The sequence below is a fragment of the Lissotriton helveticus genome, chromosome 5_1 (assembly GCF_964261635.1).
Source record: "Lissotriton helveticus chromosome 5_1, aLisHel1.1, whole genome shotgun sequence".
Lineage (NCBI taxonomy): Eukaryota > Metazoa > Chordata > Amphibia > Caudata > Salamandridae > Lissotriton > Lissotriton helveticus.
The window spans coordinates 2,051,032,162-2,051,058,271 of NC_136065.1; the positions used below are offsets into that span (position 1 = coordinate 2,051,032,162).

The 26,110-nt window shown below is 46.9% G+C and overlaps 1 protein-coding gene across 1 annotated transcript in view; it reads right to left on the reverse strand.

Moving 5' to 3' along the window:
- The window catches only part of C2 (complement C2), a 658,041-nt gene that overhangs the window by 319,978 nt on the left and 311,953 nt on the right, over positions 1-26,110 (reverse strand). Inside the window, exon 9 of the mRNA XM_078645909.1 lies at positions 17,315-17,404. Within this exon, the coding sequence (XP_078502035.1) occupies positions 17,315-17,404 (90 nt within the window). The remainder of the gene's footprint in view (positions 1-17,314; positions 17,405-26,110) is intronic.

Sequence of the window (26,110 nt, forward strand, 5' to 3'; positions counted from 1 at the left end):
AGAGAAGGAAGTACGTCAGTCCGAGAGTGAACACGAGAAATAAAGACGTGTAAGATCACTCTCCTGGCTCCCGTGTGTTTCATTGGGGGAGCGCGACACTGGCGACGAGGGTGGGATTGTGAAATCCCTTCCCACACACCGCTCAAAACCCCTGCCTCATGTGAGCGGCCGAAACGGAAAAACAGAGAGCCTGCAGCCCACGACGGGACAGCGTGTGAGAGCGCGAAAGGAGTAAGCGCTCAGCCCCCCCCGTTGCTGTCAGACAAACACACCCAACCACCACGAGTCACCGCCTGCAGAGGGGTGCACCCACAGAGACATTGCCGAACAGCTCGAGGTGCGGCAAGGGGACAGAGAGAATCGAAGAAAAAAAAAAGAAAGAAAAACGGCGCGAAAACACGGAGCGCCCGGCGGCTGATCTGCAGCAACCGACAGTGAGAGGGGTGAGTGCCTAGAGCCAAGGAAGAGTTACTTAACTCGACGGGCACTTCCAGTGCTGCTCAACTCGGCAAGAATTCGAAGACACAGACCCCAACCGAAGCCACGTGTCCCGAGCGGCGGCCATCTTAAGGTCAGGCAGCACCCATAGACCCACCATAACAATTTCGTGTCGACCATTTTGAGGTCAGGCATTGCAAAAAATAAAATAAAAGACAGTTTTCCACGTGGAGTCAGCTTGACACAACCTGCAAGTGAAATGTCAGTTATTAGCTCGTCCAGTGGGACAGGAGATGCGGCAGCAGCTCCAGGAAACCCACCAGTAGCCGCCCTACCACATCCCACAGTCATGGGAGTGCCATATCTGAGACCCCCGGAACCCCTAGAATTGACCTCAGGCAACAGCATGGGACCCAAATGGAAAAGTTGGTCCGAAGATTTCGAAGACTACATGACTGGGCTGCAAATACAGGACCCTAAACAGAAGCTGATAGCCTTACGCAATCTAGTGGGGAAAGACATCGTGCAAGTCATTAAGGAACTGCCAGACGCGGCCACTGCCCCATATGGCGACGTCAAGGGAGCCCTTGACCGGAGATTTCTGCACAAACATAACCTCGACTACGAACGTTATACATTCAGCCTAGCTACTCAAGAGAAAGATGAGCGAATGTGCGATTTCATTGTGCGCATCAGACGACTAGCCCGTCACTGCAACTTCGACGACTTCAACACAGAAGACGCACTGCGACTCCGCATAATTGAAGGGTGTCACTCTGAATCGCTACGGCGACGGGTACTGAAGAAACACTACACCCTTGAAGATATTGAGGAAATGACGCGCATAAACGACCAAGCGGAGGACCATGCAAAGAAAATGGAAGTCAACAGAACCGACAGGAAAGAACAGGCGTTCAGGATGCAAACACATCACGAAAAGAGACATCAGACTGATCGCCACAGATCCAACAGGTCTGCACACTCCACATTCTCGCGGCGGAAACCAACAACCCGGTATGAATCGCGTGAATCGCGACACGCCAAGCACACCAAGGCAGCGCCCGCATGCTACAGGTGCGGTCAAGACTACCCACACTCAGGACAATGCCCTGCCATCGGACAACGGTGTCACCGCTGTGGCAGAGACAATCATTTTGAGACTGTTTGCCAAACCCAACGTTCGGAACGTAGACCATCCAAACCCCGATCTTCCAAACAACATCACGCCCGTGCTGTGACAGGGCGCGAGAGACACTCATCTAGCTCGTCCCGATCAAGTGCTCGATCCTTCAGCTCACATCGATCAAGAAAATCCACATCCAGCGAATCTCCGTCACGCACACCAGTGTCACAAGACAGTGACGAGTACATCTGCATGGTCTCTGACCCAGATCGCTTAAAGAAATATCCGAAGCTGGACATTCGGATAGGGGAACACCCGGCAAAATTTGTCCTAGACTCTGGAGCCTCGCTGAATTACATCTGTGCACTAGAGTACCAGAGCATGAAACCACGCCCCAAACTTGAACCAGCTGCGGTGAGGATCTTCACGTGGATGTCCAGAAAGCCACTACCGTGCTTAGGCCGTTTCAGCACGACATTGTCATACAAAGACCGTCAAATTCCAGCATACATTCACGTTGTAGAAGGCCCGGAAGTGGCTGATTGTCTACTGAGCCTACCGACTGCTGAGAGATTGAGACTGGTAGAACTCCCATACATGACCGAAGACGCCCCGGACATCATCGCCAAATTTCTGAATCTCTTCACGGGTCTTGAAAAGCTAAACCACTTCAAGGTCAAACTGCATATCGACGAGCGCGTCTCCCCGGTGGCACAGCATCATAGGAAGGTACCATTTCATCTGCAGCAGGCCGTAGATGATGAACTCCAGGAGCTACTCCAAACCGACATCATTGAGCGCACATCTGGCCCAACTCCGTGGGTATCGCCTGTGGTGGTCATACCGAAAAAGGGACAGAACAACAAGGTGCGCCTGTGCGTCGACATGCGCGCACCCAACGTAGCAATCGAAAGAGAGCGACACCCCGGACCACACATTAGCGACATGATCGCTCGTCTCAACGGAGCTACAGTCTTCTCAAAACTCGACCTTAAAAACGGCTATCACCAGCTAGAGCTCCATGACAAATCCCGGTACATCACCACCTTCACAACTCACCAGGGACTCTTCCGTTATAAGCGTCTGAATTTCGGCATATCATCTGCAGCTGAAATCTTTCAAGAAGCTATCAGACGAGTAATTCAAGGCATCCCGAATGCTTTTAACTACAGCGACGACCTGCTGGTGTTCGGGAAAGATCAAACCGAGCATGACACAGCCCTCGACAGAGTCTGCCACGCTCTAATAAACGCTAATCTGACTCTAAATGCTGAAAAATGTGAGTTTCACAGATCGACCTTGAAATTCTACGGTCACATCTTCTCGAAGGATGGCATGACACCTGACCCCGACAAAGTCTCAGCCCTCGCAGACACACCGACGCCGCAGGATGTGAGCGATCTTCGCTCCTTTCTCGGCATGGCGAGTTACTGTGCCCGATATATTCAGGACTTTGCCACCATCAGTCATCCACTTCGAGAACTAACTCGTCAAGGTCAACCCTTTGCATGGACGGAAGCCTGCGAACGCTCGTTCCACAAGATCAAGCATGCTGTCAGCTCCGCCATCAACCTGTCATATTTTGATGCAAACAAACGTACTGAAATTACTGTTGACGCCAGCCCCGTGGGCCTTGGCGCCATCTTGGCTCAATACCGGGAGGACTCGGATCAGCGCCACATCATCGCATATGCCAGTCGCAGTCTCACCGACACCGAGACACGGTATTCACAGCCTGAGAAGGAGAGCCTGGCAGTGGTCTGGGCCTGCGAACATTTCCATCTGTTCGTGTACGGGAAACACTTCACTATCATCACCGACCACCAAGCACTCATCACGATCTTTGGCAATCCCAAGGCCAAGATGCCTCCGCGTATTGAACGCTGGGGTCTACGCCTCCAGGACTACATCTATACCATCGTCCACAAACCTGGGAAGTCGGAAAATCCAGCCGACTACATGTCACGCCATCCTAAGGCCTCCACCAAGGAACTACATTCAATGGCTGAGGACTACATACATTTTGTCATTGACTCGGCGTGCCCTCCCACGGTCCCTCTGGACACCATTCAAGAAGCATCTATGCAAGATCAGGTTCTCCAGGACGTCACAGAACGCATCCGCAACAACTCTTGGCGGCATGTGAAAGACGACTCTTACTTGAATTCTCCGGAACTCATGACATTTAAGCATGTTCATGATGAACTGTCCATCAGCAAGGATGGCCTCATCCTGAGAGGGGGGAGGATCGTCATTCCTAAAAGACTGAGACAAGGAGTGATCAACCTCGCTCACGAAGGCCATCGAGGCATAAGCGCTACCAAGAAAGCTCTTCGAGAACGTGTTTGGTTCCCGACATTAGACCACATGGTTGAAACCACCCTCAAGGACTGCATCTCATGCCAGCTAGTAAGCCGCGACGAACCACCAGCCCCACTACAGATGTCGGAATTACCCGAGGGCGTGTGGCAACAAGTCGCCATTGATTTCTTCGGACCTCTGAAGTCAAGCCAATACATAATCGTCATTATGGACGAATACTCCCGCTTCCCTTTTGCACACTTAATATCATCAACCAAGGCAACTGCAGTGATTCCAATACTCGACGAGATCTTCGCAGCCTGGGGCATCCCGCTACGAGTCAAGTCAGACAACGGACCCCCATTCAATGGCCACGAATTCACAGACTTCGCCAAACACCTTGATTTTAAACACCAAAAGATCACACCACTATGGCCCCAGGCCAATGGCATGGTGGAACGATTTATGGAGACCCTAAAGAAAGCGGTACAGCAAGCGGAACTGGCCCGCCGAGACATCCAACAGGCTCTAAATGAAGTCCTAAGGGCCTATCGCACCACGCCGCACAACACGACCAACCAATGTCCAGCCACTCTGATGCTGGGAAGAATCCCGCGCACTCGACTACCCGCTCTGAGTGACATGATCCAAGCCAGAGCTCCAAACGTCGACCATGAGACACTAGTAAACATCGATCAGGACAAGAAACTGAAGATGAAGGTATACGCCGATCAGAAGAGACACGCAAAGCCCACGGACATCCAAGAAGGAGATTGGGTGATGGTCCGACATGACCGACGAACGAAAGCGGACAGTCGCTACCTCACACAACCCTTAAAGGTCAGCCGACGCAAAGGAACCATGATTACAGCACAAGGTGATCACAAGCGAATTACCCGGAACATCTCACACTTCAAGAGGTGTAACCCCCACGAAAGACACGACAGTCGATACCGGGAATCCTCCACTGACTCAGAAAGCCGGAACAGGAGCCGTGACCACAGTCAACACAGTCCAACGAGGCAAAATGACCCTGTGCCTTCTCGGAGTGAAACGCCAGAGCGAGCTGATCGACCCCGGCGAACAACCCGACGGCCAGAGCGCCTCATTGAAATAATCTGAGACACTATGCAAGTAAGACTTCATACAAAAGGGGGAGATGTCGTAACGTGATTTGCCTGACCTTGTCTGCGACAGGCCAGGCCATAGAGGAAGGGGCGTGGGGAGGTAAGAGAAGGAAGTACGTCAGTCCGAGAGTGAACACGAGAAATAAAGACGTGTAAGATCACTCTCCTGGCTCCCGTGTGTTTCATTGGGGGAGCGCAACACTAGGTACTTTTAATGGGTACACCAGTAGCCAATCTGGGGTGTACCTAAGTACTTACAATAGCCAATTGAGGGGAGAAAGCACAGAGACTGGGGTCCTAGTCAGCAGGATCCCATTCAGACTAGTCAGAAACAGCATAACACCGGGCAAAAAGTGGGGGTAACCATAAAAGCAGATCCCACTTTCCTACAAGCTCTTTGTTTCTTACACTGGATCTTACCCACACTCACCTCTTTGCGTTGTACCTGGTTTCTACTGCATTTAGCGTTTCTTTGCATCAGAAAGGGTTCTGCTTTTATTGCTTCCTTGCACTCAGCTATTACTGCCTTTAACGCTTTTCTGTACTCGGTTGTCGATGCCTTAGGAGTTGTTGTACTGTACGAATTACATCTCTGTGTTAGACTGTGGCGCAGTATCTCTTGTCTCGACTGTACCGCAAATTTCTAGCTGACCACAAACTTTCTATAAGGTCTTCACTTTCTTCATAGGCCTTGCACTGGCTGGATGGTGCTTGGACTCCACATATGCCAACCCTTGAATTTTCACTTTCACTTTGCTGGACCACAGCAAACTTTCCGGGAGTGCACTGTCGGTTCTTCAGGTTGCGGGGTTTACAAAATCCCCTATCTGCCCACCAGTTGTAGCAACCTCCCCAGCCTGGTACATATAATTGATCACGAATACACAAGAACGATATTACACATATTTATTCTTCAGAGTGTAACCGTTAACTGCCCATACTATGTCATTAATTATCTTAACCACAGCAACTAACTTACATCACTCTTCTATGGAGTCTGTCAGAAACCAGAGGGGTTCTGCACACATGAAACTACAAGCACCAGCTCAAACAAATGTATTCTTGATTTCAAGCTAATATAAATGTCACCAGTTCCAGTGGCAGCTGTCCCTGATCAGAACCCAGTCCGTGAAAGGACTTCCTTTCCCTTAACCTGAAGCAGTAAATCAAACAAGAAAACAGCCTCCTTGGAAGACAGATAGTAAAGCAGGACTGCCCTTGGACACAGAAGGACAAAACTGGTACCGTAATAGACCTCTTGGAACACATGACTGCAGGCTTTGTAGATTTCAGACATTTCCTAATAGGGTGGAAGTGTCTGCTCCACATTAAGCGGAAACAGGGACGACTTATTAAGGAGAAACCCAAAACAGGAGAGAGCAAGAGGATTGTCCTTCACATGTGTATAAAAGCAGGTGCTTGTGCACGGGAGGGGGAGCTTGGGCTCTGGCCCCGTTGGCTACTTATGCTCACTTAAAAATGGCTCCGTACACACTGAACCTCTGAAGGTGTTTGTAGTTATCGGGAAGCTGTGTTTGCTGTGCTGTACGGGCTAACCCATTAAGGGCCAGATGTGTCAAGATACACTTTTGCAATTCTCAAATAGCGATTTTTAAGGAATCGCTATTTGAGAATTGCAAAATGGTATGTATGTAGAAATTCGCTATTTTTTTGAGATTTCTTAAAATTCCTTAATTGCGATTAGCAAATTGCTAATCGCAATTAAGGAATAATTTCCCATTCATTTCTATGGGCCAAGAGGCCCATAGGAATGAATGTTAAATTATTCTCAATTTGCGATTCGCAATTTGCAAATCGCAAATTGAGAATAATTTCAAAGGGTGCAGGGGTGTCTAAAGGACACCCTGTTGCACCCCTGAAATAAGCATGGGTGCACATGTGATGCACATACATGTCCTAAGGGCATGTATGTGCATCACATGGCACTTTGAAAAATGCCAAAATTGGCATTTTTCAAGAAATTTGCAAATTACCACCATCTTGAAGGTGGTGGTAATTTGCGATTCCTAAGGGACAATTAGCAATTTTTTTTTGCTTCATACATTGCATTTAAGGAATCGCAAATTTTGCGATTCCTTAAATGCAATCGCAAAATAAGGAATCGCAAATTTGCGATTCCTTATTTTGCACTGAAATTTGCTACATACATACCATTTTTCTCAAATGAGTTCGCAAACGCGAAATTCTGCAAATTTCGGCGTTTGCGAACCCACTTGAGCTTCATACATCTGGCCCTAACTGACTGCTGGATTCGGATGGGTGACACAAAGCTTTAAGCCCATCTGACACAGGGAATACAGACAAGGTTTTCTGAGGGAACAGGATTGATAAATCCAAAACAGGAAATGATTTTACTTTTTTTAAACAGACCTGCTACTTAATGAAATTAGAGCTGCTTCAAAAACAAAGTTATGTTTGTAAACACATTGAAAATGTTTTTCAAACTCACAAAATGGGTTTACAGCAATGCAAAAGCCCATTTAGGGGTTCCACACCCTGTGATTTTGCAAATTACAGGGTTTGCACCTGCAAAATGACTTTCCACATCTGGCCTGTTTTTTTGTTCATTATTTTTTCTGTTTTGGGAGCTAGGTGCAGAGAACGTAGCTGATGGATCTTAAGAGCTAAAATTGTAGGGGCAGATATCTCTTTTATTTGCCACAGAGGATCCTGTGATACGCTTTGTAACTGCATGCTTTTTAAATAAGACTTGAATGCAGGGGAAGAGTTGTTAGATCCTACCCAAGCATAAAAATTCCCGTAAATCTATTTTAGTCATTGTTAATATGAAAGTATAGAAGGAGTAGCATAGAAGCTTTAGTGGTAGTTTATGTTTAATGTTGATTTTCACTAGCCTATTATTAGGGTTGTCTTCCATATGTCTAGAAAACAAGAGACAGGGGCACCACAAACTAAGTGGACGGAGCACCGTTTCGAGTAGTAAAGTAAAATCTCCCCCAGGGAAAACAATTTTCCACACTTTAAGACCACGGCCAAATGTATAATCTCGATCAACCATCAAACATACTTCACAACTTAATATGTAAAATCAAGATCAGTACCACAGAGGTATAAAAGTGCACAAAGCTTTAATGACGTGTTCTCAAACACTATGCTAGTTAACAAATCATTTACATATGGTACATGTCAACAATTGTCTGGTAACAGTTTTATGCATTAAAAGATTTTATAAATAATTGGAGTTACAGAGATTCAAGCAACAATGCATAATATGACATAACATAAAATCTAAATGAGAAGGAAAAAAAAATAAAAAGGGAGAAATAAATAAGACAACAAACATATTTCTGGGGGGTGTGTCCGGCAGCCGATGAAGATAACCGCTGCCTCGTAGTGCTCCGGACATCTGGTGGCCCAAACGCAAATCCAACAAGCTTATCCACACTCTAACCCAGCTACAACCACCGGCAGGAACGTCGGAGCCCCTCCTGCACCCATAGGCTGACCGCCTCGCTCGCGGCTGCTGCTCCGGCGTGACTCAGAAGTGGAATGCGAGTCGCGGATTTGAGGCTCGCCGCGACCGGGGACTAAAGTGAGTGCTGTGCCCGGCGAAGAAATCCAGCGTTGCAGGCTCAGCTGCGCTGCAGCGCTGAGTGGCGGAGTGCACCCTGAGCTGCTCCTCCGGCATGGCGGCCCTTCCCCTGAGGTCCCAGAGTTTTCACCAGCAACTCCAGCCGAGTGCCGGCTCCCACCGGCTGTATGCACCAGCAGCCCAGGACAACAAGCCCACATAAACGTCCATGCCAAGGTGGGTGCACTCGCTTGGACGGCGGCGTACCGGTATAGCTGCTTTCTGCAGCACCGGGAACAACTTACGTCTCGTCGTACCTATGGACTGCACACAGTAACCCACTGAGGGCCGCCACGTATGCGGTGGGCTGCCTGCACGATTGGCCGCCGCGAAGCGGCGTGGCCCCCTGAGTTCCAAGATTCCACGAGGGCCCGCTTTGCACCAGATAGCAGCAAGGGCCACAACACTCAACAGGGCCTCCCAAACGGGACCGCAAGCAGACACTGGAGCCACGTGTCTGAGGGGGCGCGTGCACCCAACCAATTTGAGGCCTACGGACTGACCGGCCTTTGGGGCTCCGGTGTGAGAGGACTGCAGTTCACCCGAGGGGGTGCAGCTCTACAAACTCTGTGACTGGCCCAGTTTGCAGCCCACGTTGCAGCCACATAACAGAATCGACGCTGGCACACACCGGTTGGTAGGAAACCCGACAGGCCGCGTGTGCCACGAGGCAGCACAAGCAGGTGGAGGTGAGTACTGCCATCAGGTGGCCAGTGACCACTGGTTGTGGCTACAGAGTGGGACGAGATGGGGGGCCGAGGCCAGCGAGTGACCCAATGGAACAAACTTGAGAAATATGCTTTCTCCAAAGCGGACAAAGATACCCAATACCGGGCCGAGGCTGACGCGGTAGCAACTAAAGAGTCCGCACCATGGAAAGAGATCATGCTACAGGACATTATAACCACCCCCAATAAGGTACACACTTCTCTGGAGTCTCGCATAGATACCGTGACCACTGAACTCTCACTTATCCGTGCTGACTTCAGGGATCTCAGCTCCCAGGTGACGGAGGTGAAAACGACAACAACCACCTTAAGTACAGACACAACCACCCTAAAGAAACAAGTGAAACAACTAGAAACAGACAACAGAACCATGTCAGCGAAGCTTGATGACTACGAAGGTCGCTCCCGACGTAATAACGTTCGTATCGTGGGAGTGCCGGGGGGAACAGGAAGCCCTGCAATTGACCTCTTTGAGGACCTGATCAGGAATCACCTTCAACCCAGGGGACTCTTCATCCCAGCACGCATTTTTTACTTTCGTGATCGGGACCTCATCCTCCAGATGGCAAGAGCGTCCCCCCCGATCCGCTATCAGCAAAGCGTGATCTCTTTCTTCCCAGACTACACAGCGGCTGCGGCCAAACAGCGGTAGAATTTCAAAGCCGTGAAGCAGGAACTCAGGAACAGTGAACTCAAATACTCTATGTTGTTTCTTGCGAAACTAAGAGTGGAGGCGGACGGGAAGACATTGTTCTTCACCACCCCGGAGAAAGCACAGGATTGGCTGGAGGGATGGTGACATTTCCAACACCGCGGTAAGCTCGGATAAAATGCTGCTCGTAACACAACAAGATCACAATCCATGGACCAAATGGGTAGCTCGCCAGTGTGAGGGAATCGGCCCGAAGAGAACAAAAGAGACAAACTTGATACCCTCTGAATGAGGTACTAGCACACTGGGACCAGTTCTGTAATCCAGATGGTGGCGCCAAGTGAAGACGCACGACGCTAGGATCCTGACACATATGAGGAGGGGGCTGTATGCCCCTCCACTGACCCACTGAGGCAGGGACCTATCCAGGGTCGATCACTTGCGGTCCTCAGAGGGACTTTCTTTGTGTGGACAAGGGGTTCCGGACATCTTTTTATATTCATTTAACTAAAGCTGGGAGGGTAACGCTGTCCACGAGAAGGCCCCGAGGGGACAATATGTGAGCTCTCTGCCCCTACGAAGGTACCGGGTAATGGGAAATAGGCACTCTGCAAAGTTGGGGTGGTGGGTAGTTTTAAAACCGTCTTGCAGGGAGGCAGGGAGGGGGAGGTATGAGGGTTTCTTGGGGAAGTTCTGATTTATTGGGTTCATTTGTTTTTGTATGTTATATGGCACATCGTAGGTCCATTCAAGCTGATCGTGTACTACTACAAAACAAACTAGATCATATAGCGCAGGTTTCATACATTCTCCATACCAGTGTCCCCATATCCCACAACACTTGTGACACCTCACGCACAGCACCTGCCTATTATATCCTGGAATGTTAATGGTTTTCAAGATAAGCTCAAACGAGAACTAGTCCTACAGTACTTAAACCGTAAAGCACCAGCAATAACTCTATTGCAGGAGACCCACTTAACAGGGACAGTTTGCAAGGCACTAGACAGGTGGGTTTTTAAGCTAGCGGTGCACTTGGACTTTACATTTGGTTCACGAATCCTTCTTAAAAAACAATACCCGATTGTTATCAAACACACATACACAGACGACCAGGGCCATTTTGCTGTGCTGTCGTGTCAGTGGGAAGGACGTATGGTCAACGTAGTGTTCGTCTACATCCCCCCCACGCTCCACTCTTTAGCATTTCAGGCGCTCAGCGAATTCCCACTTCGGCTCCCACAAAGCAACTTAATAATAGGAGGCGACATCAACGCCGCACTAGATGACACTCTGGATCGCACACCCCCTCGACAACAACACCGGACACACTCTGTCCTGAGGGACTTCCTAGATAACATTGGCCTGGTAGACATCTGGCGCTCCCGATTTCCACGAACACAACAATATACATATCACTCGGGTGCACAGAACAGTCTCTCCAGAATAGACCACATACTGGCGCCAGCAGCCGAACTTGGAAACTTTTTAACTGTAGCACACTTACCAAGAGGCATCTCTGATCACTCCCCAGTCAGCACTCTATCCACCTGGCATTCCACAGCGCAGAGTCGAATATTCCCTATATACCCCGGGTACCTCAGGACCCCTGCGATCTGAAAAGGACTGACTGACACTACAAAATACTACTTTAGCAAAAATGTGCCTTCCATCTCCTCTGAACTCGTCCTCTGGGAGGCGTACAAGACAGTGCTTCATGGGCAGGCGATCTCACTCATAACCCATCATAAAAGAGAGAAAGTTAAGACAGTAGCAACACTTGAAAAGGAGGTAGATGACCTAGAGAGAGCCCACAATCAGGACCCCTCCGATAAGAACACTCACTTATTGCATCTTAAAAAGCAGGAGTATAAAGAACATCTTTGGGAGGCAGAGAAAATGTGACTCTACAATACCCAGCACACATATATGAAAGAGGAGATAAGGCCGGCAGGCTATTGGCCTGGCTTGATCAGGGGGAAAAGGCAGATAGGTGGATCACAGAACTCGAACTTCCCACGGGTGACACCACACGGAATCCCCAATGCATAGTAGACCTCTTAGCACATCACTACGAACAGGTTTACACTTCTGCACTAACAATAACACAAACGGATGCAGAGGAGTTCCTCTGTGATATCAAAATTCCTAGACTCGCGGAGACAGAGTCTCAATTATTAGAGGCAGAACTTTTCACAGAGGAAATTGCTATAGCAATCAGTAAACTCCAGTCAGGAAAGGCATTGGGCCCAAACGGTATTCCCATAGAGTGGTACAAACATAATGCAACAACACTCACACCGTATCTCGTAGCTATGTATGAGGCCAGCTTGGACAGGGGGGAACAACCCAGAGACCAAAGAACAGCAACAATAGTGGCCATCCACAAACCCGGCAAACCCGCGCAGGAGTGTTCCTCCTACAGATCAATATCTCTGATCAACGCTGAGGCCAAGATACTGGCCGAGACCCTGGCCAACAGACTCACGCCACACCTAGCAACGTTGATACATCCGGATCAATCTGGGTTTATGCCTGGGAGGAATCCAGCCGTAAATCTAAGATGCCTCCACAACGTGCTGGGCCGGAAGCATACCATTCAAGAAGAAGCCGTTGTGATGTCCTTAGACGCGCGCATGGCCTTCGACACAGTCGAATGGCCCTTTCTCTTCGCCGTTCTTGTGAAATTGGGGTTCGGACTGAAATTCTGCTCCTGGGTTTGGTTACTATACACTGCCCCCCTGGCCCACGTAGTGGCCAATGGGCATAGATCCGGAGAGTTTCCATTGCACCGAGTCACAAGACAGGGCTGCCCGCTGTCAGCGCTTCTCTTCGCCCTGGTGCTGGAGCCTCTGGCGGCCTGGGTACGACAGGACCCGGTCATCTGAGGGCTTTGATGGACTGAGGGATGTGAGGATCGGATATCCTTGTATGCGGATGATTTCCTTTAATATATGGCCTCTCCCAGACGCTCCCTGTCCTGCCTGTTAGATATCTGTGGCTCATATGGACGTTACTCAGGGTACATGATTAATTGGACAAAATCAGTGCCTTATGTCTTGAAAGGTCCTCCACCAATTCTCCCGGCTGGCTGCGATGTAACAATTCTCGAGGATACTTTCAAATATTTAGGGATTCACATCACCCATGACCTGGAATTATTTATGACTCTAAATCTTCAAGCCCCTTTGAAACTGTTGCAAAGAGACACCAAGCACTGGCAGTCGCTGCCATTGTCGTCCCTGGGAAAGGCGGCGCTTTTCAAAATGATGGCGCTCCCAAAGTTTCTCTGCGCCCTTCAAAATGCACCCTTCTCGGTCCCACAATCCTACTTCCGTGCCATTGAGGCAGAAGTCACTAAACTCATTTGGGACAATAAACTGGCTTGCATAGCTATGACGATACTATATCCTAGTATGATGGAGGCATCGCACTCCCGAACATCCAAACATATTATTGGGCCTCCCAACTGATAGTGATTAACCACTGGATTTATGTCCCCCACATGGACCCAGCCTATTTCCTCGACCGCTTACAGCTGGGTGAGGAGGGGCCATACCGAGCACTATATAACAAGACCTGACCCATAATGGGCCCCACAAACCACACACTCCAGGTATGGAATATAGTGCAAAAAAAGTTAGGGTGGCACAACAAAATCACACAAGCAACATCCCTCTGGGTCAAGGACAGGCTGGGAAGATTGGGAAAAAGCAAAGGCTTTAATCACTGGGACCACATTGGAATATCCAAGGTAGGTGATCTGTGGGTACCGGGAAAGGTGATCCCATTTACACGGCTCCAGACACAGTATGAGTAGGCGCCAATGGAGCACTTAAGCTACCGACAGATTAAACATGCCCTTGAAGCGGCAAATCCCCCAACACCACCCTGCCTTAGGCCTCCCCGCTAGAGGATAGGCTACTGACGGATCACATGGAAAAGAAAGCAATCTCTATGACCTGTCGGAAAATTATCAACAACACGCCAAATCCTGTGCAGAAGCTCAAAGACAAGTGGTAGGCAGACCTGGGAGAGTTAGATGATGTGGATTGGCAGGAGGCACTAGCATCCCCTAGAGAAGTGGCGATCACATCTAAATTACGTCTAGTACAACTCAAGATCTTCCATAGAATCTACTACACTGAAACAACTCTCTAAAAGATTGGGAAAGTTGACACCCAGCTCTGTCTAAGGCAATATGGGGAGGTCGGTACATTCTTTCATACTATAAGGGCATGCCCCGCAATAAAGTCATACTGGGAATCAGTTATGTCCCTTATCACGATGGTGAGTGGGAAGCTAGTCCCTGCAGAGCCCAAATGCAGTTTACTCAATATCTGGTAAGCAGCAGACCTCAATTCGACATTACAGACCTGGGCTACCCTAGGTATTATGCTAGCCAAGAGGAATATAGCTAGGCGTGGGGTGTGGCAACCACCCCCACACTCACAGAATGGTGCAGGGATATGGACACAGCCATGGTAGCGGAAAAGACCGTAAACATTCACAGGGGCTGTCCCAAACAATGGATAAAAAATTGGGGAGGCTGGAACACATATAGAGGGGATAACTACGAATTGCCACTAGTGACTCAAGAATTGGAATAACAAAATGCATAAGACACTAATTTGTAATGCTATTTATGCAAGCAACAAAGTGCGAACGCTCTTACAATGTACTTAGAAGATAACAAAGAATGCAAACTGTATGGACTGTATCTATTATATTTGATAAATGCAAAGAATTGATGATGTGCCTTTCACACTTACATAAATAAAAGTTTTAAAAAACCAAAAAACATATTTCTATTAGAATGATGCTAGTCCACTCTGCTCATTGAACAAGATACATGATGTTTCAAAGGAATGATCATTATATCACGATGTTAAGCAGATTCTGCACACAAAGTACGTTGACGTGTTTCGGTGGGATAGCAATATATTACCACCTTCTTCAGGGCTGTAAAAAAAGAGCCACTCTTGTGGTTGAGCACCCTATGATGACCTTCAACTACCACCATTTAAACTGACTTTAGTGTGTTATTTTACCCTAGCCTTAATGTAGGACGGTACTGCATATGCCTGATTCTCTTCTGTCCAGTAATTTTGCTGTCTTTCAGTGGGAGCTGTCACGGAGTGGAACATCTTGCCAAGAGCAGAAGGTGTGGGATGTGCATTTGAAGGCATGAGAGGGAGAGAGAGGTGTGGAATGTACTTTTTGGTCTCGAAGTGCAGTGTTTTGGGCGGTGGTGCACACGTGCTCGGTGATGTACATTGAGGGATGAAATATGTGATGCTATAAGCAGTCCTGCAGAAATGTGTATTGTATTGTGCATTGGTGAGAATTATGTGTTTTTACTATTGGCGTTGACATGGCCTAATATCATCTCATTGTCTGACTCTGCCTTGCGGCTGCGTGCACAGCAGTGCTTGCAAGTTGTTTGGGTTATTCACATTCAAAGTCTTTCTGTTTTTCTAGCGATTGCTTTTGTTTACTGGACTCTGGAAGGCCTTCTGGGAGCTTCGTTAAGATAGAGGCTGGAAGATGTGAGAATGGAGGAAGGGACATGGGAGCTCATTACTGCCATGGGGATGCTTGCTTGGAACTTGGCCAGTTCTGTTAAAATTCCTCTGGCGCTGGGAGGAGGACTTTCGCAATCTTCTAGTGTGTTTAAAGCTGGGGGTTGGGGACTGAAAAACTGGGAGTTTGGAATCCGAGCGGGGGCGGACGCGTCTATCTCTGAGTGTGGACCCTGGTTGCTGAGCTCTGAACCGCGGCTGTTTACTTCCCCAGTCAGACATGGGTGAGATGCGGTGTTTGCACCAGGTGATGTATTGAGTTTTGATTATTACCATTGTGATGTGAACCAGTGGCTGTGATCATTTGATGTGTTGTATTTGTGATGTGTGAGTGGGTGTGCTTTCTTTGTGATGCAGTAGTGAGTCAAGGAACACCTCCAAAGTACTTATTTGATGTATATATAGCTTTCTGATCTCTTGCAGGACGTCGAGTGTGTCTTATCTTATATCAGTTGCTGTTTGTTTATTTATCAGTATTATTCATACATTTGATGAGTATTAATCAGTATTATTCATGCATTTAGATTATAGTTTGCTACATATATTTGAATCTTGCATTTGGCATCTGAGACAGCTTTTGATTAGAGAGAATTATGTAATAAACCCCAAGCCTTATTCTAAAAGAGAGAGAGTCCTTGCATTTTGTTCAATAAAACACCTTTTCAAAAGGTGCTGTTTGTTTTGTGGTAAAACATTCATTACATGCTCAAAAGTGTATATTATTTAAAGGTGCAGTGGTATATTTGCCTCCCAGGTTGGAGAGCAGGGTTTGGGTGTGGCTTATTGGTGCGAAGTCACATTCATTACAAGGACAAAACGGAAAATGATATCATTCTAATGATGTGTTGTAATATTGTTGTAATATTTCTTTCTCCTTTTTATTCTTTTCTCCTTATCATTTGGATTTTATGTTTGCATCGTATTGGGGTGGTATTATGCCATGCTGCTTGAACCTCTGTAATGCTAATTGTTTTAAAACTTTATGTCTATAATTATTTACAGATAAATATACACCATATCTAAATGATTTGTGAACCAGCATAGTCTCTGCAAACACGTCATTAAAGCTTTGTGCAATTTTATACATCTGTAGTACTGATTGTACATATTGAGTTGTAAAGATGTTTGATGGTCGATTGAGTTGATATGTTTAGCTAAGGTCTTGTAGTGTGGAATATTGGTTTCCTGAAGAAGATTTTACTTTACTACTATCTTCCATCTGTGACTGTAACATTTATTAATGTGTGTGTTTCAATAACCACAATACAGACTGACTAACCTAATCATCCAATATCTAACAGATGAGAGCTGTGGACCTTCTTTTCCATGGAGTGATAATTGCACACCATCTGCACAAAAGCTGTAACTCTCAACTGCAGAGTAACAAGAAGCACAAACAATGTAAATGTAAATGTAAATGTATGTGTCTTGTAAAGCGCACTGCTGCCCTGAGGCGTTGTGGCGCTGTAGACCGGTGGGGAACCTGTCCTGGCTATCCCTGTGAGATGGTCCCTTCTGGGTATCTCCAAGGTGAAACCAGGCATCCCCGGCGAATGTGGGGTGGCGTTGTGGAGATGAGGCAAGCTAATGCCCAGAGTTGCCGAGTGTGATCCCTGGTTAGAGTAGGCACCGAGGCGAGAATTATCGAGTCCGCTGACCCTGGTCCACGACCATGTGTGACATGCATGAGAAGTACATTTCCAATGAGTGGCCACATGTTAGATGATTCAAAGAAAGGAAAAAAACTCACCTAGGTAATCCTTTCTAGAGGGTTCGATGTTGAGAAATCGAGTTATTTTGTCAATGTCATCTTTTGGCCGCCCTCCCATGTTCGTTTTACCTGCAAAAGTGACACAGTGTTAGATGAAGTACCCCCTCTTCACTGAGTCATTTTAATGGCAGTGATCAGGGAGTGGGTGTTGAGCCTTTCTAGCACTGATATCCTAATTAAAGAGTAGACATATGCAGCACTTTGCATGGTTTATTTCAGGATTTGGTGCAAGCTCTATCCTCAGGGTTAATAATATGGGCACTCAAAGTACCAGATCCACAGGATGATTCACTAAACACACCATGTTTCAGCTCATTTTGTACAACCTAGATAATAAACCTAATTTTTCAAAGATGATAAAGCTCCACTTTCCCACACTTCCTACTATGGAGCTAGGGATCAACAATCCTTGGAAAGGAGTGTGGCAAAAAACTCCAACTCCTACCCTAAGGAACAGAAGAGGGGAATTATTTGTTGCCTCTCTACGTGTGTGCAAGCCACTAGCTTTTCAATTTTTTCTCTCCTCACTCTTCGGTAAGGTGGGGGAGGTACATAAGTACCCACTCTCTGTACACCCTCAGTAGTACCGCATTACCAGATATCTATACATTTTGAAGTACATTTCTCCCTAACAACAGAAATAATTTCGCCCAAATCATAAAGAGCACGCTTTCGGAGATGAGGTCTAGTTTACTGACAAATTTGGTGTACTTGCGTTCAGCGGTTTTGGTCTATAGGAAATTGCATAGGGAAAATGTGTTTGAGGGCCAGCCCTTTATCTCAGTCCCCACTTGACGGATCACCCTCAAACTTTACAGGCAATAGTTGCGGTTGAATTAATCTTTTTTTGCAAAGTGAAGATTCATTAAACACCACCACAGCTATTAGCAGAATAAAACAATCTATTTTCTCTGGAAACTCAACTCGGTCCTAAATTTAACTACACAGTGGTGACTATCACTGTGTAATATATATTTACATGTATATATGCAAAACCAAAAACAAAAGTTAAACCTTAGCTATAAACTGTATATATGTTTTCTATACAAATTAGACCTAAACTACACAAACATTAGAAATTCTTGAGTTATAGTTATACCTTAATTGTATTATTTACGCACCTACTTTAAATTACTATAACTTTATTTTTTATATGTATACAAACCAAACCTAAACTTCTCAATCATTAGAAATTCTAAAGTTCTATTTTAGTGGAGTAGAATGGAGTGGCATAGCATACAGTGTTGTACAGTACAGTGGCATAGAGTGCAGTAAAATGGAGAGGTGATGCATATAGCCGAGTAAACTGTCATACATTTTAGTGGAGTCTTGTACAGTACAGTGGAGTGGTTTGTCATAAAGTGTTGGAAAGTGTTGGATAGTGTAGAGTGTTGTACAGGTAGTGTAGGAGCACAGAGTGGAGTAAAGAGTTCTACAGTGTAGTGTAGAGGCATAAAGTAGAGTATAGTGTGGTATACTGCCAGAGAGTGTAGTAGAGCCTTGTAGAGTAGAGTTGCATAGAGTTTGGTAGAGTGGAGCAGTGTAGAGTACAGTGTCATACAGTGGCATATAATACGGTAAATGTTGTGCAGTGGAATAGAGTGAAGTAGCGTGGAGTGGTGTAGAATGGAGTAGAGTGGATGGTGTTGAGTGGAGTGGTGTAGAATGGAGTAGCGTAGCATACAGTGGAGTAGAGTGTTAGACAGTGGAGTGGTGTGTCGTAAAGTGGAGTGGCCTGACATGTTGCAGAGTGTTAGGAAGTGTTGTAGAGTTGATTACAGTGTAGTAGTGGAGTAGGGCAGAGTATGGTATAGTATGGCAGAGTGGAGTGACGCAGACTGTCAAAGAGTGGAATGACACAGAGCAGTGTATACTGGAGTGGCGTAGACAGCAGTATTGGACACAGTGGAGGAGAGTATAATACAGTAAAGTGGGGTGGAGAGGCATAGAGGGAGTTGCGTAGCATCTCGCCGCCTGGAGTAGAGTGTAGTACACTGGTATAGAGTAGAGTGCTGTAGACTCGCATTGAGTACATTAATGCACAGTGACGTTCTATAGAGTGGAGTATAGTGTGGTAGAGTGGAGGGGCGTAGTCATTGAGTGGAGTAGAGTGTGGCTGAACGGAGTACAGTGGAGTGACGTGGTGTGGAGTTGGGTAGATCGGAGTGGCGTATATTGGAATAGCACAGTGTGGAGTGTCGTGGAGTAGCGTAGATTGGAGTGGTGTAGAGTGGAGTGCTGTACAGTGGAATAGTGTACAGTGGAGTTGCATAGAGTGGAATAGCGTACACTGGAGTGGCGTAAAGTGGAATTATATACAGTGGAATAGCATAGCGTGGAATAGCATAGTGTGGCGTAGAGTAGAGTGGCGCAGAGTGGAGTGGCGTGGAGTGGAACAGCTTACAGTGGAGTTGTGCAAGATGGAGTGGCATAGAATGGAGTAGCTTAGAGTGTACAGACATACAGGGGAATAGCGTACAGTGGAGAGGTGTTCAGGGAAGTGGCATAGAGTGGAGTGGCATATGTTATGTTATGTTAGGAAGTATTAATAGAGTGCATCCATCACTCCGAGGAGCATCATGGCGCTATAGTCTATTGAGTTGCGGGCACAGTGTAACAGCCAATGAGAAACGGGATTGAAAGAGATAGATCAGAGCTCTGCATAGACCAACTGATAAAGTTAAGATCCAGGTTTTTAAGGAGTTTCTAAACAGGGTTTCTGACTGAATGAAGCGGAGGTTACAGGGGAGTTGGTTCCACGCCTTTGTGCCTAATACTGTAATGGATTTACCTCCTTTGGAAATACATTTGAAGGTTGGGGTGTTAATAGATTTGAGTTGGAAGATCTAAGTGTGCGGCAAGGTACATAGTGAGTAAACTAATATCAAAGATACTGAGGGCCAGAGGAATGAAAGCTTCTGAACGTAATTATTAAAAGTTTGAACAGTATTATTTTGTGGACAGGAAGCCAGTGCAGTGTTTTAAGGGCAGCTGATGCTGAGGATTTCCTGGGCCTTTTGAGTACTAATCTTGCTGCAGCATGTTGAACCATCTGAAGTTTATGAAGGACTGATTTATTGGTTCCTGTATGAAGGCTGTTGCAATAGTCAAGTCTAGAAGTAATCAAAGCTGTTGCAACTGTCTGCCTTGTCACATTGGTAATTAGGTCAATAAACTTTCTTTTTCAGTGATTTGTTTAAGTGAAAGCATGTGCCAGCTACTGATAACTCTTGTTGATGGAAAGACAGAGCAGAATCAAATCTGAACCATGGGTTTCTTGCATTAGTTACAATGTTAGGGGGAGGAGGGGTGCCAGCCGGCCAACATCGGCTGGGGCAGAAATTATTACCCTTCCCTAACGGCATGACTTCCTTCTTTTCACTGTTGCATATCAATTGGTTGGTCTTCATCCAGTGAAAGACAGCTGTGAGGCATTGGCGGAGGTTTTCCTCTGCCAGTGTTGAATTTTTGTTTAGGACCAATACCAACTAAGGGGCCCATTATGATGTCGGGCGGATTGCCCCCGACAGGCTGGCGGTGGCCACCGCCATCCTGGCGGGGGCAATCCTCCCGACATCCACTCTTGATTTCCCCCCCGCCATATTAGTATGGCGGGGGGGGACCTCGGCGGACGGAAAGACCGTCCGCCGCTTTTCCGCCCCGGTCGCCTTGCGGCCGGGGCGGAAAAGGAATAATATGGTGGCGGTGTCTATCAGACACCGCCAGCCATATTATGATAGGCATTTTTCAATGCCTTTCCGTGGCTGCAATGCCGCCACGCAAAAGGCATGCGGACTTCACTCTGGGGGGCCCCCTGCGGGCACCCAGAATGAAGGAGAGTAGGGGGGTGCACTACCCCCCTGCATTTGCATGATCAAAGCTACAGGCCCCGCGCGGTGCCTGCCGCTTTGATCATGCAAATGCAAAAGTGCTTTTTAAGCATTGTGGCGGGCGGTGCTGAGAGCACCGCCCACCACAATGCTTAACATGCAGGATGTGCCCGCCACTGTGGCGGGCTGATCCTAATACCCCCCACGGGACCCCCGCCCTTATGGCGGGCGGTCCCTATTACCACGAGGATGGCGGACGGGCAAAGTCCGCCCGCCATCCTAATGACCCCCTAAGTGTCTTCCACATATGATATGTTCTCAATGTTGATGGATGAAATTAGCCTGATTAGTGGTGCCATATATGCATTAAAAAGTACTGGACTGAGGATGGAACCTTGTGGGACCCCGGAGAGCAGAGGTTTTTCTGCTGACTGATATTGCCCGAGGGTAATGACTTGCCTTATATTTTGGAGAAAAGATTTTAACCAGGCCAGGGCAAGATGGGAAATGCCAAAGGCTTCAAAACAGTCTAGAAGAATGTCATGCGAGACCGTGTCAAAAGCCGCTGATAGGTCCAAAAGGACCAACACAGAGCATTTTTCCTGGTCCAGGGCAGCTTTTAGGGATTCAGCCGTGAACAAAAGGGTGGATTCCGTTGAATGCTGCGATCTGAAACATGATTGGTTTGGGTGTAGAATGTTTGCACCTTCTAGGTAGGTCGTAAGTTGTAAATTGACCAGTTTTTCCGTGATCTTATTTAAGCAAAGAAGGAGGGAAATGGAGCAGAGATTAATGAGGGCGGTAGGATTGGCAAGCTGTTTATTTTGCAGGGGTCTAACTACTCCAAGTTTCCACTCATTAGGAACCTCCCCAGGAGACAGTGAAGTGTTTATTATGTTGTAGACAATTGGGTTGAACGTGTCTATCAGGGCGTGTAGGATTAATGGGGGGCAGGGATCCAAAGAAGACCCAGATTTGACAGCCACTTGGAGGTAGAGTTGGTGACTGTCTGGAGCAATCTTGGAGTGAGTAGGAGACAAAGTGGGAGGGGGGAAATCTTTATTCAGCAGCTGTACTTTTTCCTCAAAGAAATATGCAATGCGGTCACAGAGGGCCTGTGAAGGGGAAATTTCTTGTTTGAGTGGCATGGGGTTCAAAAAGGAGCTCACGATTTTAAAGATAGTTTTTTGGTTAGAGTTGGCCTGTTCAAGCATATCAGTGAAGTACGATTTCTTGGTGATGTTTATATTCTGATGGTAACTTTTAGGGGCGCCTTAAAATTGGACCGCTCTGTCTGATTGTATTTAAGTTGCCATCTGCGTTCCAATTTTCTGCAGTGGCTATGCATTTCTTTTAGATCTGTGGTAAACCAAGGGGCTGAGGGCTTCTTTAGCAAGCGGCGTTTTTCAGGAACAGCTGCCACAAAGTTATCCTTCAAATTGGTTAGCCATGATGCGAAACGTTTCTTGTCTCCTGTTATGGCCATGTCTGAACTGGGGTGGCTGAGTGAGCTAAAGAATGGTGATGGATTAAACCCAGATCAGTTGACTGGGGGTGAGTGTTTGATTTGCTCAAACGCTCCGTCCATCATCCCCTTTTGTATCGCTTTGTTCGCCCTAAGTGTGGCAGGGTATGCTCAGACGTGAGTCCCTTGCTCACTTGGCCACTGGATTCAAGATAGCCTGGCTGATGAGGATTATGAATCCGAAACCGGTCCCAGGAGGCTTGTTTCCGGTCCATGGAAGACATGGCTTGGCAGTTTGGGCTGGACTGTTCCCATGAGGCACAGGGCCAGACTGATTTGCATATGGCCATGTCTGAAATGGGGTGGCTGAGTGGGCTAAAGAATGGTGATGGATTAAACCCAGATCAGTTGACTGGGGGTGAGTGTTTGATTTGCTCAAACGCTCCGTCCATCATCCCCTTTTGTATCGCTTTGTTCGCCCTAAGTGTGGCAGGGTATACTCAGACGTGAGTCCCTTGCTCACTTGGCCACTGGATTCAAGATAGCCTGGCTGATGAGGATTATGAATCGGAAACCGGTCCCAGGATGCTTGTTTCCGGTCCATGGAAGACATGGCTTGGCAGTTCAGGCTGGACTGTTCCCATGAGGCACAGGGTCAGACTGATTTGCATATGGCCATGTCTGAACTGGGGTGACTGAGTGAGCTAAAGAATGGTGATGGATTAAATCCAGATCAGTTGACTGAGGGTGAGTGTTTGATTTGCTCAAACGCTCCGTCCATCATCCCCTTTTGTATCGCTTTGCATAATTTAAGCAGCATTTCTGGCGCGGGACGCATTCCAGTCGCAGACGGGCTTGTCTTTGGCGCACCGCGCCCGCTGAACATGTCGGAGCCATCCCTGGTTAAAGTACCAGAAGGGAGGTGCTCAGGGAGGAGACTAGATCGTCCCCTTCCCAAAATGGCGACCACTGATGGCCCACCGGAGGTGAGGAGACCGAAAACACAATCCTTCCCTCCACTCAAACAGCACAGGAAGCTGCGGTGTACCAGGGAAGATTGCGAGCGTATCAGCAGTTTATGGCGAAATTAGAGGTCAGCATAAAAACTTCAGCATTCAGCAATTTTATTATAGAGGAATAGTTTACAGTAGAGTTGTTTAAAGTGAAATAGCACAAAGTACTGTAGAGTACGATGGCGTGGATGTCCTTTTGAATACCGAAAGTCATAATCTGGATCCATTGCCACACAAAATATGGAAGGGGCTGGCTCCTGAGCTTTTTCCGGCACTACGGCAAATCTGTAACCAATCTCTGATGAATGGCTCCGTGCCTGCCTGCTGGAAACAGGCGTTGGTGACACCCTTGTTGAAAAAAGCGACACTTGACCCAGCCTGTCTAAAAAACTATAGACCAATTTCCCTCCTGCCATATCCAGTGAAAATTCTGGAACGGGTGGTCAGTAGAGCGCTCTCTCAGTTCTTAGAAAGAAACCATATTCTGGACAAAGTACAATTTGGTTTTCGCCCAGGTCATGGGACGGAGACTGCCCTGGTGACTGTCATGGACGATCTACAGATGGAAGCAGACAGGGGACAGTCGGCCTTATTGGTTCTCCTCGACCTATCTGCCGCATTCGATACGGTAAACCATGGGATTCTCCTGTCCAGGCTTGAAGAGGTGGGAGTGACAGGCACCGCCCTTATGTGGTTTCACTCCTACTTATCCAACAGACAACAGGCAGTAGCCCTCCCCCCGTTTCGGTCCAGGTTCTTTAACATATCACATGGTGTCCCGCAGGGATCGGCAATAAGCCCTATCCGATTTAACATTTACATGAGCCCTCTACCTGCCATCATCAGATCTCATAATGTTAATTTAGTAAACTATGCAGATGACACCCAGCTTATCCTTTCTTTAGAGGGAGAGCATTCAGTGTCCCTAGCAGACTTTCATGCGGTCTGCAGGATATAGCAACCTGGCTCAGGGAGTATTCTCTTCAATTTAACTCTGAGAAGACAGAGATTCTACATTGTTCAGTAGGGAGAATTCCTTCTCCACTTCCTTCGAACTTCTGGCCAACTTCCTCCAGTATTCCTCTTGCTCCAAGTAATGCTGTATGCAACCTGGGAGTCATGTTTGATAACAAACTGACACTAGAGAAACATGTCAACAAGACAGTTGGAAGTTGCTTCAGTCTGATTAGAGCATTCCGGCAAATTTTCCCAATGTTCTCCTTGGAGGCTAGAATGTTGATATTCCGGAGTACTATCCTCAGCAGACTGGACTACTGCAATGCACTGCTCTTAGAGTCCCCACAATATCTGATTGATAGATTGCAGAGAATACAGACCATGGCTGCAAAAATAGCACTAGGGCGATCACGCCGCTCCTCTGCCTCCCTGGCACTCTCTGATTTGCATTGGCTGCCAGCCCTGCAGAGAGTACAATTCAAGGCCCTATGCATAATGTTCAGGGCCCTGCATGGACAGGGACCCAAATCTCTACAGGAAAAATGTATTTAGTATGCTCCCTTCGAATGCTTCGTTCTTCCTCTGAAAACATAGAGTCAAGAAAGCTAAATCAGGAGGCCGGGCCTTCTGCACTGCAGCCCCCTGCCTTTGGAATAAACTTCCATCTGAAATCAGACATATAGATAACTTTCTACAAATCAGAAAAAGGATAAAAACCTGGCTTTTTCCCCGGGCATGCTCCCCGGTTTCCTGCGAATTCCCCTGACAGGAGCTACAGTTTTTTACACTCAGTCTACATTCTATCAGAGCGCCAGGTTACCCGTAGGGTGTCAGCTGCGCTTTACAAGCAACTATAATAATAATAATAATAATAATAAAGTTAATTTCGGTGAAGTTTACCTTTGTGAATCAGGCTCAATGTGTATGGAGGTAATGCATAGAATATACATTTAATGAATAACAATAGCTTTAGAATGTCAAATGTTTGTGTAGTTTAAGTTTGGTTTGTATAGCGGGAATAAATAGAGTTATAATATTTTGAAGGTGCTGTATAAATTTAAGATATAAGTATAACTTTAGATTTTCTAATCTTTGTGTAGTTTAAGTTTGGTTTGTATAGAAAGAATGAATAAAGTTTTCCTAACTACAACTAAGTATTACCCTTTGGTTTTTGCACTGAATTTCAATGGGTTTTTTTTTATTAAAAAAAAGTATTTAAAATTGTAGACAGCAGTGTCATTGAGTGAAGTGTTGTTAAGTGGAGTGTCATAGAGTATAATGGAGGAGACTGTCATAGAGTGTAGTGTCGTACAGTAGAGTGTCGAACAGTAAAGTGGAGCGGCGTAGAGTTTAGTGACGTAGAAGGAGTCAGGCATAGTGGAGTGCAGTAGAGTGTACTTTCATACAGTGGAATAGCGTACAGTGGAGTGGCATACAGTGAAGTGGTACAGAGTAGAGTGGCATAGAGCGGAATAGAGTAGAGTGGAATGGCATGCAATGGTACTGCGTC